Here is a 15170-nt window from a genome sequence, read left to right on the forward strand (position 1 = left end):
ATACTGGACACCACCGTCATACCGAAAGGGTTGTCTTCTTCACTGCTATCCATGTTGCAGTAAAGGGGAGAAAGGGCACCCGTGCTGAACCAGGTACATCATCTGTCATTGCAGAAGTGCCAGTAAACTTAGGTTCTTGTCAGGCTGAACTCAGACAGGGATTTAAACACTGTAAAAAAACCCCAAACTCCATGTCTTATAAATTCTTTAAGAACAAATACAAATACACTCTCACTTCAAAAAATATAATAAACCGAACCGGTTTAAATTAATGTCCCTGTAATACCTGAAACCCAAATATTACAAAATTAGACAGCTGAAAAAAAAACCCCAAGCAAACAAAAAAAACCCAATGCAAAAAACCCAGTTATTTTAAAGCAGAACGAAATACCAAAGACAGCATAAGCATAACAGGATGACTTTTTTAACCGAAGATATCAGTCCTAAGTTAGGGTTTCTCCTACAACCTGACTGAAGTCAGCAGTTAACCACTGACTTCAAAAGGCCTGGCGATGTGGCAGGTAAATGGTAAATTACCCACTTTTAATTTGACCAGAACAGAATTTACTCATTGCTCTTGTGCAGCATACTTAAGAGTTTACTTGCTTCTTCATTTACCATTGTACCTTTGAAAAGAGCTGAGATTTCATCGTTCCTTCACTCAAGGCTCTCTTCAGGAGGACGAGTGAGAGCAATTAACTTGAATTGCATATGCAGGTGAGGCGCAAGGAGAATTCGAGCATCCCAGGCGACAGCCCCGTGCTTCCGCAAGAAGTGCTTGGAAAGCTGCCACCACCAGCTGCACCAGAAGAGGCAACAGCATGGTAAGGCGAAGCATTGTGCTGATGGGCTCTCAGGCTCACAAATGTTTCCTTTGCAGTGCCACGGTCTGCCACTGGACCGGCGTTTTTCCAGTTCTGTCCCCAGCCACATCCTCCTTGAACATGGTACTGTAGCCTGGGAACTCTGCTGTAGCATTTAACCCCTTGAAGGATTCAGTCCAGGTACACCTTGACATTGGGGATTGGGCCCAGGGGCCTCAGTCTTCCTCGTAGCTGCAAAACTCCCAGTGTGCACACCGATAATACATTTTACTACAATATTTTAAAATGCTGAAGATGGCAAAGGACAATAGTGTCAGGGTAACTCTGAATTTCTTCGCTTTCATGGGTTTAAATCAAGCTCTAAATTATTTTTAGTAGCTTGTTATTACAGCTTTTGCAACCTGAAGACAGACTGCTGCCTTTAATTCATTAGTAATTTCAACAGTTAATCAGAAAATGTCATTACCTAGAAAGACTGCAGCTCAAAATAAAGCACACTGGAGTTAAATTTAAATTAAAGCATGGACAGAAATGAATGCAGCCTTTGATCCCCCTTCCATCCAGACTGCACCCTGATGGGCACAGCTGGACAGGATAGAAATCGTGAGAAGGCAGCAGTCTCGCCTGTTTAGAAGGATACTGTCAACTCATTAAGTCCTCAAGTTGAGTCAATTAAAAAAAAATATTCACTGGGTTTTTTCAGAGCTCTCCTAACGTTTGCTGCAATGGCCATTTCTTGTCAGTTTTATTTTTAAAAAGAGGCTGATTTTCAGGTGCTTGACTGAAAAACATACCATTAACATCTGTTTAATCATCACGGTGGCCAAAGCCATGTTTCTGTTAGCCGAGTGGGAGCCGTGAGCCTAAACAAAGGCACATAGCTCTGTCTGTCTGAAAGCATATTGCTTTGGGCAAGGGAAGCGTCCGGTTTGTTTTGCAGTGTGTGAGGTTCCCCCCTTCCCCAGGTGGCACCAGCAGGGAAGCAGACGATGAAGGCACATGGTCTCAGCTCACCTCTCCTATGCCAGGAAGGACTTACTGACGCCGATGTGCATCCCTTTTTGGGCATCCGTAGTTAAAGATGCTGAGGCCGGCGTGGGGTGGCTGAGACGAGCTCTACAGCCAGGGAGCGGAGGATGCAGGCCTGTGCATGCTAAGCATCTCTTGCTGCGTAGCACATATTGCCATTTAAACGATGAGCTGGTCTCCTGCTGCTAACTAATGCGTTCTTTACCTTACAGCTCTTCCTGCCCAAGGGCGCGCTGGTGCTGTTGAAACAGGGCTACGCCTTTCCTCTGTGCTCCATCGCTGCGTATAAGGATTAGCCAGAAGCTGCATCCAGGCGTGTCTTCCAGCATTTTCTTGGGCAGCCATGTTTCCTATTTCCTTGTTCCAGTTCTCTGCATAGGAGACACTTGGGAATTCTTGCATTGTCTGTTGGAAACATGTATTCGGTCCATTACAAGAACAGCTATATAGCAAATATAATTGCAAACCCTCTTAGTGTAGTCATATCTTTAAATAATATGGAATATAGCCTCTCCACAACTGGAAAACAATATGTATTTTTTATTCTTTCAATGTAACTGTCTGCAGTACAGCTTTTTCTTTGGTTTGTTTTTTTTTTTTTTTTTCCCCCATACAACAATATTGTTAAAAACCTCACATATATCACGCTGACTGGAGAATTCTGTGACATAGACCCAGGCTCACCACTGAAAAATCTCGCCTTGCCACTGTCCTGACCTGTGCAAGGATTGGGTTGCCATCCCTGCAAACACAGGGATGCTCCTTGGCACCTTCCTACTTCCAGCTTTGATTTAGGAAACATCAATAAAGCCCTCTCCTGGACCATTCAGATTTGTTGGTAGCCAGATTTATCAATCCCAGTTGATTCAGGAGGGCCAAGAAGGTCTGATATTGGGGGAAATTTGAGGATGACGTTGGCATGGCACAGTATGGTGCACGAGTACCTGTGCTGCCTCACCATGCACTTCCACTTACATTTCTCTGGTGGCCACAACAGTAGAGGAGTTGTCTTAAACTTCTTGGCGCTTTTAAAAAGACTGGATCAGCTCACCAACCCTGCTTATAGCACAGCGGCACAAACGCGCTGGCGCAGCGTTGCACCATCGGGGAGAGCGGGGGCAGGACTAGTTTTGCTGTTAGGGATGTGTCATGTCAAAGTGCACCCCAGCTACGAGGAGCGCAACTTCAGCACAGCAGCCATCCGTTCAGGCAGCGTGTTGTGGTCCTGTGTCCCTGTGCCTTCCCACAGGGGACTAAACTGCTCCCGGGATAGTGGTAGGTCAGAGAATGGGCAGACTTTTATTTTAGGTGGCTGTGTACTATAATATTTGTAAATTTATCCAGAGCTTAGGATGAGTGCGTGTTTTAAAACCAAAATATTATTTAGTGGCTTTGGAGCTTTCCCTTCTCCAGTTTCTGTCTACTGGGACAATGCTGGATTTCTGTTTTGTTTGAAATGTCACGTGAAAACATATTTCATTGAGTGTGGTGGTGCAGAGCCAGTTCCAGGGTTCTCGGCAATGGAACGGCTCTGTATTTAGCCACAGGGAATATATTTTGGACGGGTCGATAAAAGTTTCAGGGAGCTGAAGTCGGATGGTGGAAGGTGGCCAGCTGAGCTCCAGAAATTTGTGGTGCACGTTTGCTTCCCCGGTTCTCCTTCCCCGTACTCTGCCTTGCAGTAAGGGCCTTCATCCCACACAGCGAGCAGCCACCACCTCCACACAGCATGGGCACCCGCTCCCTCCATCTCCTCTTCTCTTCTTCCCAGCAGACTAGATGCTTTCTTACCCCTCCTGTGCTGCAAGGAAAGAGATGGGGTCTGGATAAGGGCATCTCTTAAGTGTGGGTGGGAGACCCGCATGACTCCCGATACGGCTGGGCCAAGAGGGCTGACAAGGTGGGTGGAGAGGGCTCCTACCAGTTGCACCCCGACCAGCCCCAGCCGTGGGGTCATCAGGAGGTGGCAGGGCTCAGTGCCTCCAGCAGCAATACCTCTTCCAGTGCAGGCAGCCCGGAGCTCTTCTCCACCAGCCCCCCAGGCAGCTGCCCACCCTTTGCCTAAAGCCAGACCTGGATATGTTTTAATCTGATGATCAGTTGCCTGGGAAGCCTGGACTGACAGGGGGGAGACTACAAATTCTTATCCATTACGATTGGCACGGTAAAATCATGACGTTGCTCAGCTCTGGCTTACACTAGGAAGTTTTACCAAAGCAGTGGTGTCAAGGAAGGAGCACATGGCCCATCACCACCTGTGCCAGCCACAATCCGATTAGTGATGCAGTTAGACTACTCCAGCAAAGGGACCGGAGGGGTATAGTTCTCCCAGGGAAGTGATAGGAGCGTGGTGGAGACAGAAGCTGCAAAGTCTAATGGGCAGCAGCGTGGTGTAAAACTGGTATGGCATTTTTAAGGAGCAAAAGAAGAGCTTCCAAAGAGGCGGCAGAGCGTGCGTGGGGCGAGTTGTGCTAGCCGGCCTGCTAGTGGGAAAACCGGCTTCACGTGGGGCGGGAGTGTGATTGCAGCAAGGCTCTCAGCCGGTTTTTATCAGGTACTACAACAGCATCTTTACGGGAGGTTTTGCTGACATAGCTCGCATCTGTTAGGGTGCGCGTGATGTCTTTTCTTCAAACTATGAACTAATGCAACTACACGGGCAAAACTTGAAAACGTAGATTAAGCTTAAAGGTAAATAGGGGTCCTTGATTACTGTCTTGCTGATCCCATGCTAAAGATCGGCTCTCAGTTAAAAATCCTCCATGCCGTGAGGCATTTCAGTGCATTCACTGTTTTATTAGATCGTCCACAGCATGAGCTGAAGGTTGCTAGCATCGCTGGCCGTGGGAAACTCAAAGCAGGGTAGCTCTGCCGGCTCTTTCTCGTCTCCCATTCCTGCTCTCCCTCTCCGTGCGCCGCCTGCTCGCCAGCGCAGCCTCCAGCTAGGTGGAAGGGGGCTGGGCGGCGAAAATGGCAATATACCCGTTTCTGCTCCCTCTCCACGAGCTGGGGAAGATCGGTAGGGAAATGACTGTCCCCTGCACGCAGCCGGTGGCGGATGGGTGCCCAGGTCGCCTCCTCTCTCGCGGTCCACCGAACCCTGGAGAGCATTTGGGGGATGCAGAGTGCCGGGGGGGGGGGGGGGGGGGGGGGGGGGGCTCGGCCAGGAACCCCGCGCTGCAAAACAAAACAGGAGGAGGAAGAGGAGGACGCCGCCGGCAGAGGAGAGCAGAGGGCCGGGAGGCATAAGATGGAGAAGAGGGTGGCGAACGAGGCGGGGAGCGGGGCCGGAGCCCGCCGGAGCAGCAGGCGGGGCGGTCACGATCGCGTGGCGGTAGCACGTTTCCCCGACACGGGCGTGAGCAAGGCTCAGGAAACGTGCTCGGGAAGGAAGGTGGGGAAAAGCGGCACAAAAGATATTCCCGGGCAGTAATAAAACAGAGCCGCACGCAGAGTCACGGCGCTGCCCGGGAGCCGGGACCCCTGGTTTAATTCCGGGGGGGGGGGAGGAGTGCGCTGCCACCCCGGTTCGGGGTGCGGGGCGGAGGAGAGGCCAGCCGGATTTGAACATACCCAGGCTGCCGGGTTTGGATCGCATCTGCTCCCGCCGCGTGCGAGCGGATTAAATTACCGCAAATTCAAACTGAATGAGCCCTTTCCCCCTCCCTCCGCCCGTCCCTCCCTCCCTCCCTCCCTCCCCCGGTCCCCTCCTCCCCGCTCGGCGCGGCAGCCTCACGCCTGCAGCCGCTGCCGGCGCGGGGCAGAGCAGCGGCGGGCGGGAGGCGGGGAGGCGCCGGATCCAATGAGGGGCGGCAGCCCGGGGCACCGCGCCGCCGGCTCGCCCCAGCCCCGGCCCCCCGCCGGCCCCGCTCCGCCCCCCGGCCCCTCCGCCCCAGCCTGGCCGGCGGCGCGCTCCCCCGAGCAACTTTCCTGCCCGCCCGGTGACCGCCCCGCGGGCCGGGGGCAGGCGGCGCGGCAGGGGCAGCGGCAGCGGCAGGGCCGGGCATGCCGGCGGCGGCGGGCGACGGGCTCCTGAGCGAGCCGCCGGCGGTGGCGGGCGGCGGCGGCGGCGGCGGGGAGGCGCGGAAGGCGGCGGCGGGCGCGGAGGGCAGTTTCCTGGCCGCCTGGCTGAGCGCGGCGGCGGCGGCGCCGCGGGAGCGTCTCCGCGACTTCCAGCACACCAAGCGGGTCGGCAACTACCTGATCGGCAGGAAGCTGGGAGAGGGGTCCTTCGCCAAGGTCCGGGAGGGGCTGCATGTGCTCACCGGAGAGAAGGTACCGCGCCCCGACCGGGGCCGCCAGCACCCCTCGGGTGGCTGCCGGCACCCCGGGGAGTGTGTGTGTGTGGGGGGGGGCGGTGTGAGATGGGTGTGCTGGGTCTCGGCCGGCCGGGAGGATGAGCCCCCGAAGGAGAGACCGAGCCGGGGGGCGCCGAGCCGGGGGCGGCGCGGGGCTCCCCCGGGCGCCCCTCTCCCAACTTCCCCGCCGTGCTGCCGCACGCTGCGGGCGTGAAAACGGCGCTTCCCTCCCTTCGCATACTGAGATTTCCGTGGCTGTAGTTTTGCTTTCCTCTTGAAATACTTCAGTCGCCTTGACCTGTTTTGTTTTGGCTTTTTTTTCTTTTTGGTCCCCTGTGTGCTTGCTTGGTTTTTTGGTCAGAAGTGTGTTTTTAATGGTGAGAGCTGTATTGCTGAGGAGCAGTCGCTGTGTGCAGTCTAGTCGCGACATTTAGCGTCTAGGTAGGTACACACAGGTACTTCTTGCTCATCAAAGCGATGGGAGATGCTGCGTGTGTCTGCAGGAGGGGGTACAGCTCGGCGATTAGAAGTTGTTGGTATCACTGCACGGCAAAAGATGCGACGTGCACCCTGCAGGTTTTTTTTCCCCAGGGTGCTGGTAAGAAAACTCCGTGGAGCGTCTCTGCTTTTTGTTTATTATTCAGAACCCTTCAGCGGAGGCTTCTACCCATCAATCGGGATATGTCACAACATTATAAAGAGTAGTAGGGGCTTGGCTGGGCGGTAAACAGCAAGGACGAGCCCGCCTAGGGCCCCCCGATGAAGAGTTGTGGGAGCTATCTGACTTCTGCCTCTGTTTTAGCAGATCCTTGACGGAGGGCTGCCCAAAGCGGGACGCCTTATTGTTACTGAAAGCTCCTTGGACCAGTTGGGGCTAAGTACAGTGTAATTTCCTCCAGCTCTAGCAGCGCTGTGAATGTGCTGCTGGTACGATTGCATCTCGGTAGCTTGCATTCCTGCACTCTTGGATTTTTTTTCTTTTCTTTTTTCATTCCAGTAAATTTGTCGCGGAGTGAGATTTAATACAGGGCTCCGAATTTAATCATGAGAAAAATGATAAGGTTAGTGATTATTATCATATAGGAATGCAAAAGAAAAAAATTTTTGCTCTCTTCTGTTACCAAGCGTGTGCTTCTCCTTGGTAACAGATACATCCAATGATCCTCCAGTTGATAAAAGGCACATGCACACACACGTCCTTCCCACCTCCACGTTTTTGGATTGCTACATTTATCTCAGTCTGTTAAGAGGGGAAAAAAATAAAAAGACCCACCACGTGCCGCTCTGTCTCAGCTCCCAGGCCTGCTGCTTTTTTATTTTTTTTGTCCCCTCAGTGTCTTGAATAACACACACTGTGACAAAGTGACAAGCAGAAACTCTAGGAGAATCACGCTTCCTTCCTGCTGAGCCACCGCGTCTGTATTTGTGGACAGGCGTGATGATCCCTGAGCTCCGTCTGACCTGGTCTTGTACCATGGGATCAAAGGAAGCTCTTGCTGTCGACTTCGGTGGGTGAAAGATCAGTCGCATAGTTTCAAATTGACTAATCAAAAGGTCCATCTTCCCAGAAAATCCACCTATTTAATTCCAGGTATTTATGGATAAGCAATTTGAGTTAATGGGTAGGAGATAAGAGTAATTAATGATTTGATTCAAGTGAGGTCCTATCTCAGTGAGGTTCCTCCCTCTAACTGGAGGGGTGAATGCTTTCCGTCCCACGCGTGACCCAAGTGAGAATTTCACCCCGAGTAGAGAGCTGATGGACACTCAGCTCTTCTGGGCATATTCCTCTGCCAAGCTTTTGTGTGGCCTCCAGCCAAAGGCAGCTGAAACGTGCCCAAACTGGCTCTGCCTCACAGCTGCCGGCAGCTCTGCCTACATGGAGCCCACCACGGGCGACTGAGCTCTGCCTGAGATATGAGGGAGAGAAGAAAAACATCTGCTTACCCGGACTCCTTTCTTTCGGAGTGCAAGGCTGTGTCAGAGAGGAGGCTGAGGCTGGCAAGGGTGGAAGGGGATGGGGAGTGAAAGTGCGAGGCGGCGTGAGAGCAGGGACTGGTGGCAGCAGGTCATGGGAGGAGGTTCTGTGGGAAGAGGATATTTTACGTAAAAAATGTTTTATCTCCATGGCAAAGTACTTCCACAAGAGCATCCTGATACATGAAGGGCCAGATCCGTTGATTAAGCTATATTTGTGCCTTCCGAGAAATCTCTGTGAACAGCGGACCAGGCGCTGGGGAGTTAGGTATGACAGTGCCAGCATCTGAGCCCAGGTGCCACCGACGCTCAGCACAGACCTCCTCCGCCAGACATCAGGTGGCCAAAGTCAGGCTGGAGTTAACGGAGCTGTCTGAGACACGGCATCAGTAGCTGCATGTGACGGTTACCTTCTGTCATGTCTCCCTGCCCACCTCCATCCACTCTTGGGAGAATCCCCCAAGAGTGACACCATGCTTCTCCAGAGGCTGGAAGAGAAGATTGCTCCGTAAGGGCCTGATGCTGTCCCTCCTTCCATGGGGTGAGCCAGAAATTGGCCGTGTATAGTCTTCCAGTCCGCTCACTTGCAGAGGAAAAGTTAATCTGCAGGAGTGTATACTTAATATGCTCGCAAGTGGAGTTCAGCAAAGCAAAATGTAGAAACAAAGCCGTCTCCCGTGGACAGCTCGCTGGATCAGTGTAATTGCTGCATTTTTCTAAGCTGATGTTTTATGAGCCTATTATTCCAGGATTAGTGCCTGCATGTATTTTGAAAGCAAAAAAAAAAAAAAAAAAATTGACATCTGATTTTTGTCTCATAAAGCCGTTGTTGAGCAAGGGCATTGCCTAAATTTCAATAAAATTGCCATAATAGTGTAAGGTAGAGGTCTTACTACTTATGTCTGGTAGCTGTTTTGGCAGAGCCCGGGCCCTTATGGTCACTGAAATAGCTAACTTCAGTCAGGGGGGCCCAAACAGGTTTTGATTTGCAGCAGACTTTAGCAACTCCGGAGGAGTTAATGCGCATTATTGTTTCAGAAAATTGTGTGTTTAGAAATGAAATCTGTGGATTAATGAGTCCCCAGCTAGGCTCGGATCCATCGCACTGACACAATGCATTGTACAGAATCAAGGCAATGCGGAGCGGATGCCAAAAATCTGCCATTACCTCACCCTGAAATTGCTAGAAGCTAAAGAGGTCTTCAAGAGAGCATGAGATGTTATATACTGTGGGCCGAAAGCTAGTTACTTTACCAGCTGCTTCGAGGGCAGTTTGATGGAGATGGGTTTTGAGTGACCTGTGTGGGACGGGAACCAGCAGCTCCTAGAGCACCTAAGCACGAGAGGGCGAGCTAAGGTGAGATTTTTAAACCTTCTCTATGAACGTCTTCAGCATTGGACGTGAAGTCAAATCTTTGACAGTACTTCTTGCGGTTTGTGTTGCCATAATGTCAGGCATGTTATTATTTTCTGGGCTTGAAAAATGTTTGGTAGTGCCTGATGCAATTAAGTGTATTTTAGCTGAGCGCAGGAGAATGTTGAACAGATTATTCCTTCCATTGCTTTTGAATAAAAATATCGCAGCCTATAATCTGACATTTTTGGGTAAAAGGCTGATTTGTCAGATCAGCTCAGGCAGTCTTTATTGCTAATCCTAAGGAAACATAGTTCCTCTACGAAGAGTAAGCCAATTTAGCTTCAAATTGTGGTTCTGAAACCCCGCTGAGTTAGCTGTATTGTTATTCAGCTAACTTTGGGAGCCTGTGCACAATATACTCTCAGATTGCTTCAAGCCTTCTGCTTGGGGCTCAGAAGGGTCAATCTCCGGGCGATGGGAATTGGGCAAAGGCAGATATCGCAAGGCAATATTTTTTGCATTTTCAGACAGCTGAGATTATGTTGCCATCACTGCGGTGGGGGTGGTATGAGGCTCTATTAGCAGACTGAATAGATTGTCTTATCTGCTGTGGACGCCGATGAAATGTCCGAATAACTCCATATAGCGTTGCGGAGTGACAATGTATTGACAATAAATTGAGCCAAAGTTCTTATAAACAAACTTGAACCAAGATTACATTTAATTACTTTTAGGTGTAATCTTTAGCACTACAGAAAAAGAGCCATTGAGGCAAATTGAATAATTCGATTTCTCATCCACCAAAAAATTTGTTTATCGTTTTCTTTAGCATTATTGTTAAGCTTGAAAAAGGTACATTTTTAGTTACAGTAAGTCAAGTGCCTTTCTGCAACAGTGGGAAGCAGCAGCTAAAAATACAGTTTACCAGTTTCTTCTGTGAAGGCAAAGCAATTAATATTAAAAGTGGCCTTTTTCACAGAAGAGTTCATGTTCAGAATGCATTTCTGTATTAAAGAGGTAAGAAAAACCTAAAAAGAAGAGGTGTGTTTGGGCACCCTGGAGGCACTGGGGTGGGTAGGTGGGCAGAGCAGCCTCCCTGCAGAGAGCTGGAAATGCCTTTCGCCCCGGCGGGCCCTCCTGGAAGGAGGGAGGTTATGCAGAATTATACACCGGCGTAGCAGGCGCGTTTCTGTGCGAACTTCGTGCCCTGCTTTCGCCTTGCGAAGCGTTTTTCAATGAGCACGGGGGGAGCGGTGTGGCTCCCCGCCTTTTCGGTAGGTGTGGAGCGACTGGGGCCGGAGCCACGGCCGGGGAGTCCACGTGAGGTGGAGCGGCGGTCAGGCAGGTTACGTGACTGCTCTACATCAGCCAAGCCTCCTAAAATGCTTCCCGTGACTAGGCACAGGCTGTCAGTTTAAGCAGAATTTACCTAAGTGAGAGTACAGAGAAGTCCGTACGTGGCAGTATCGGGCCCTGGCCCTGCACCCCACCTTTCCCATTGCAAGCCCCCTCCCACTGCAGACCCTTCTGTCCCCTTCTCGGGTAGGATGGAGGAGGCAGCTCTCATCTCGGTCCCGGTAACAGGACCTGTTACCCAAAGCAAAGGCTGGACTGACTCGTTCTGCACAATTTCTATCTTCAAGCAGCCGTTTAAGAGAATATAGGCAAGTGGACACAGCGAAATATGGACAAAAGTGGTGCCAGTAGACAACAGCAGATGTTACGATGCCATATACGCTTTCACATGTCATGGTGTTAATTTTGTCTTGCGTAAATTCACTGTTTTCCTGTGTCTTCCACCATCGACTTCAGGGAATGGAGACTTGATGTGGTGGCCAAAGGCCTTTGGGTGTGTTGGCAAGTGAGATCTTGCCCCGTTAATGCCCTTGCTAACCGTGCCTCCCCCTGCGGCATCGCTGCTCTGCATCTGGGGAACCAACACTGCTGGGGGCTTCCCATTGAGGGGGACTTGCTGCGCTGGGACTTGCCGTTGTCAACCTTGTCTGTATCTCAAGATCCGGGGTTACCCAAGTAGTAACGCTGGCTTAAACCTGGGAAATTTAGTGTATACTCATATATAGTTCTAGGATCTGTACCTTTGTCTCATTTCTGAGTTTTGGGGGCCATGAGTGTGTGTGGGGGGTCACTTTCAAACCATCTTGCCAACCAAATAGGCCAGGAAGTTACTTCACTGCAAACAAAAGTTGAGTTTCTGAGGTGGTCACTAGTCCTTTCAGTTCAACCCTTTCCTTTTTTTCTCCCCCCAATATCGTGAGGTTTTAGGTAAAACTGTAAAACTTGGAATGCCTTCATTGCTTTCAGGGGCTCAGAGGTTAAAGCCACAGGATCTCAATTTGAAATTTGATTTGTTATTTCATGTTCTTCCTCCAATGATACTTGCATATCAGTTTCCTAGATGCGTTTGTCCTCTCACTGTAAGTATTTCATTAGTAGTTCTCTTCTTACCTGTTTCTTTACAGATTTTTAAATTTTATCTGTATCCAAAAAAGAGCTTGTTTTGAAAAGTGCCTACTGCAGATCTGCATGGTGGCTTTCTCCCCGGCTGCTGTTCACTTTTATTAACAGCTGCCAACTGTTGCACCTGGATGATACGCCACTCTTAATTATATGCGCTGAGGGAATAAAATGAGGGTGTTTCTGCAGCCTGAATTTTGACATTTCCTTGCTTCTAAGTGTTTGCTTTCACAGCTTTGACACTATTCTTTTCACAGAGGGGGGTGTGTGTGTGTGCAGATGCATAATTTGTATTGAAGCTACTAAACATATGCTTTTGTTAACATACAATACTTCAGAAAATGATTTGAAGGACGCTGTCATGGTTGCAGTGGCATCGGTGAGGCCTTGGCTGGAAGCAGGACCAGAAGGTTGGTTGCTGTGTCAGCACAGGGTTCCCTGATACGTCTTAATGGAGTGTGCAAGAATTCGAGCGTAAGCAGAATAAACGCCAAACTGCTGATGTGCACCTACCTGCTCAGTTTGCTGTATGATCACCTGCTAACTGTTCATCTGGAGAATAACCAGTTGCATCAGGCACTTGTTATAAAGCCACGCTCTTCCCTCCAACCCTTTTCTATGTTGCATACTTGGCGTAAGTGGGAATAGGCTTTAATAGGCAAGAGAGCCTGTTCATTAGTGCAGTCTGTCTTCCAGGAAGATTGCTTTAATATTTTTCAGCTGTAGCTTGCAACTTGTTCTGCAGTGAGCTGAATTGATGCACATGTGGCAGTTGCTTATCCTCTTGAGATAATCTGCTTTCAAGTTTACATTCAGCAGTTTTAAGGATGTTACTAACAGTGCATGTCAGCAGTGTGCTGCTTTTCGTATAGACTGTTATAATTTTAGTGGCATATGCAGGATTGAGGGAAGCAGAGTGTTTAGGTTGAATTGACACCAGGTGTAGTTCTTATGTGACGCTCACATCTGGATCCTTGTATTTGTTCTTGCAAGTTTTGTATTTTTAACGTATTTAATGATACGTAAAGCTGTATGCCTGTTTTTGTAGGCACGCGTTACCTATAAATGTCTTGGTAATTAAAGTATGTCTTGCTTTCTACGTCTTGCAGTTTGCCATATCTCCTTTTACACCAATGAGGTGCAGAATGCTACCGTAGCTTCACGCTTTTCAGCGGACGTAACACATCAGGCATCTTTGCTTCTCTGCCCTCGTGAGTTACTTGTTAGCCTGCACTTGGGAAAATGGAGGTTATTAATGAGCAGCACTTACTCTTCACAAGGATATGACCCCAGAAGGAAAGCAGTTGTGAGATGGTGAGACAAACCTTCTGGCAACTGAATTGTAATAGCCTGCCTAAAACCTGAGCTGTTGCGTTGTATGAACAACGACATAAAAATGAGCTGAGAGTTTACGTGCTGACTACGGTACTCTTCAAGGTTATGGAGAAGCATCTAAAAATGTCCAAAGCCAATGATTAGGTAGATACCAGCCAGAAGAGGAATTCGGTGGATTGCGGTGTTGGTGCTCACGTAGCAGCATGGGATACAACCAAACCAAAGCAAACCAGTGCCGGCTAGATTCAGACCATCTTGAGTACTCTGCTGCTTGCCACGTAGCCACACTTTGCATTACTTCAACTCCAGATTGGCTTAGCTGTTATTTTCAGATAAGCTGAAGAGCAAAAACCCCAAACTTCTCGATTCTGTGGCTCTGTAAAACTTCTGCTGTGCTTCCCTGATGGGTTATCTGTTGGCTGACCTCCTCGAGGGTACCAACTTAGTGGTGCCAGTGTTTTTGGTGGGCTGATGGAGGTCGTGCTGGTGAAGAGAACCGGGTGGGTTTTTCCAGTAAGCTTTACTGGACTAAGGGAGAAGCCACCATCAGAAGCACGGCTCTGGGGCCCATGCTAGGACGGAGGTACCCGTTCCTAAGCTGATGAGGTGAATCCCTGCAAAACCTGTCTGTTGATCTGCGTTTAGGATCAGTGCTTGCAGGGAGCAGGACCAAACCTCATCCTCACAGAAAGAGTCTGGGAGGAGTTCCCGTGGCCCCCCAAGGAGACCACCTGCAAAAAATGAACAGAAAGCTGGTGCTGCCCTGACCAAAGTTTCCTTTTCTGTCAATGCTTTGCTCTGCTATTGCACTGCTGAGCTCTAGGTGCAACACCTTTAACACTAGGCCCAGCAGGGCTCTTCTCATTTGCAGTGCGAGATCAGTGCCACCAGTGCTATGAGAAAAATCCTTGCAACAAAGAGAACTAAAAAAAGTAAGTTATATATAATAAAGTTCCTTTGCTCTCTGCCTGTTGTGGAAGATTGTCATGGAAACATTTTTTTCGGAGAATAAATTTATTTTCTGTGAATAATGTCCACAGAGCTAAGGGAGAGAACATTATTTATATATAAAAACTTTACAGGAGACACCCTTCTCTTGGCTCCCAACAATTGTAAATATTTTATTGACTGTGTTTTAAATCAGTACAAAGGAGGGTATTACCTGGGCCTCAAAAGCAGTGGCTCTTGGGTTTTTTTGGTTGGTTCCCCCCCCCCTTTAAAGCCATAAAGCTATATTGGTATTAAAGCGCTTTAAATCAGGGACACTTAGTCTTCCATAAGTCCAGTTATGCATTTGATCACTAAAATATGAAACAGGGACTATTTAATATGAAACACATTATAAGTCCGCGATGAGGAAAATGGGAAGCGGCATGAGCCGCCAGATTTCTCCTGTAGGGATCGGTGTTGGAGGAATGTCGTTTGGTATTGCTCCTCTGCTTTTGCTTCCCCACACGTAACCTGAGATCTTCATCCATCTCACAGTGACAGAAGAAGTTTTCAGCATTAGGAAGGCAAGTTATGGTTTATCAGAAACAGCTGGATGGGATACGGTTCGCTCGCAGCTGAGGCATCAGCTCAGCTCTGGCAGCTGCTTCTTGTCCCGACAGCCTATGAGGGCCACGTCTGGGTGGAGAGGACCTCTGCTTTCCAGCCGTTGTCACGCTGGCCGCCTCCGTGAGGGGTTGTGAGTAGCCATTGACTTCCATCGATGTGAAATAAGGACCTCGCTGGTCTGAGCGGGTTTTCCGTCTGCCGCAGTGGCTGCGCGTCAGGCTCCCCGTGCGCTCGTGTGACGGCCCCTGGAAGATGTCTTTCCCGTTAGCTGGTCATGCCCTGAGCTCAGAGAGTTTTCACATTAAGTGCTGGGCGGTG

The 15170-nt window shown here is 49.6% G+C and overlaps 1 protein-coding gene across 2 annotated transcripts in view; it reads left to right on the forward strand.

Annotated features, from left to right (window-relative positions):
• Positions 1 to 5598: 5598 nt before the first annotated feature.
• HUNK (hormonally up-regulated Neu-associated kinase) overlaps positions 5599 to 15170 on the forward strand; it is a 59992-nt gene continuing 50420 nt past the window's right edge. Inside the window, exon 1 of one of the 2 annotated variants that reach the window (XM_075517444.1) lies at positions 5599 to 6128. In XM_075517444.1, coding sequence (XP_075373559.1) covers positions 5859 to 6128 — 270 coding nt within the window. In that variant the 5' untranslated portion in view covers positions 5599 to 5858. The remainder of the gene's footprint in view (positions 6129 to 15170) is intronic. The other variant, XM_075517435.1, reaches the window with a different exon arrangement.

This window comes from Mycteria americana, chromosome 1 (genome assembly GCF_035582795.1).
Source record: "Mycteria americana isolate JAX WOST 10 ecotype Jacksonville Zoo and Gardens chromosome 1, USCA_MyAme_1.0, whole genome shotgun sequence".
NCBI classification, from domain to species: Eukaryota; Metazoa; Chordata; class Aves; order Ciconiiformes; family Ciconiidae; genus Mycteria; species Mycteria americana.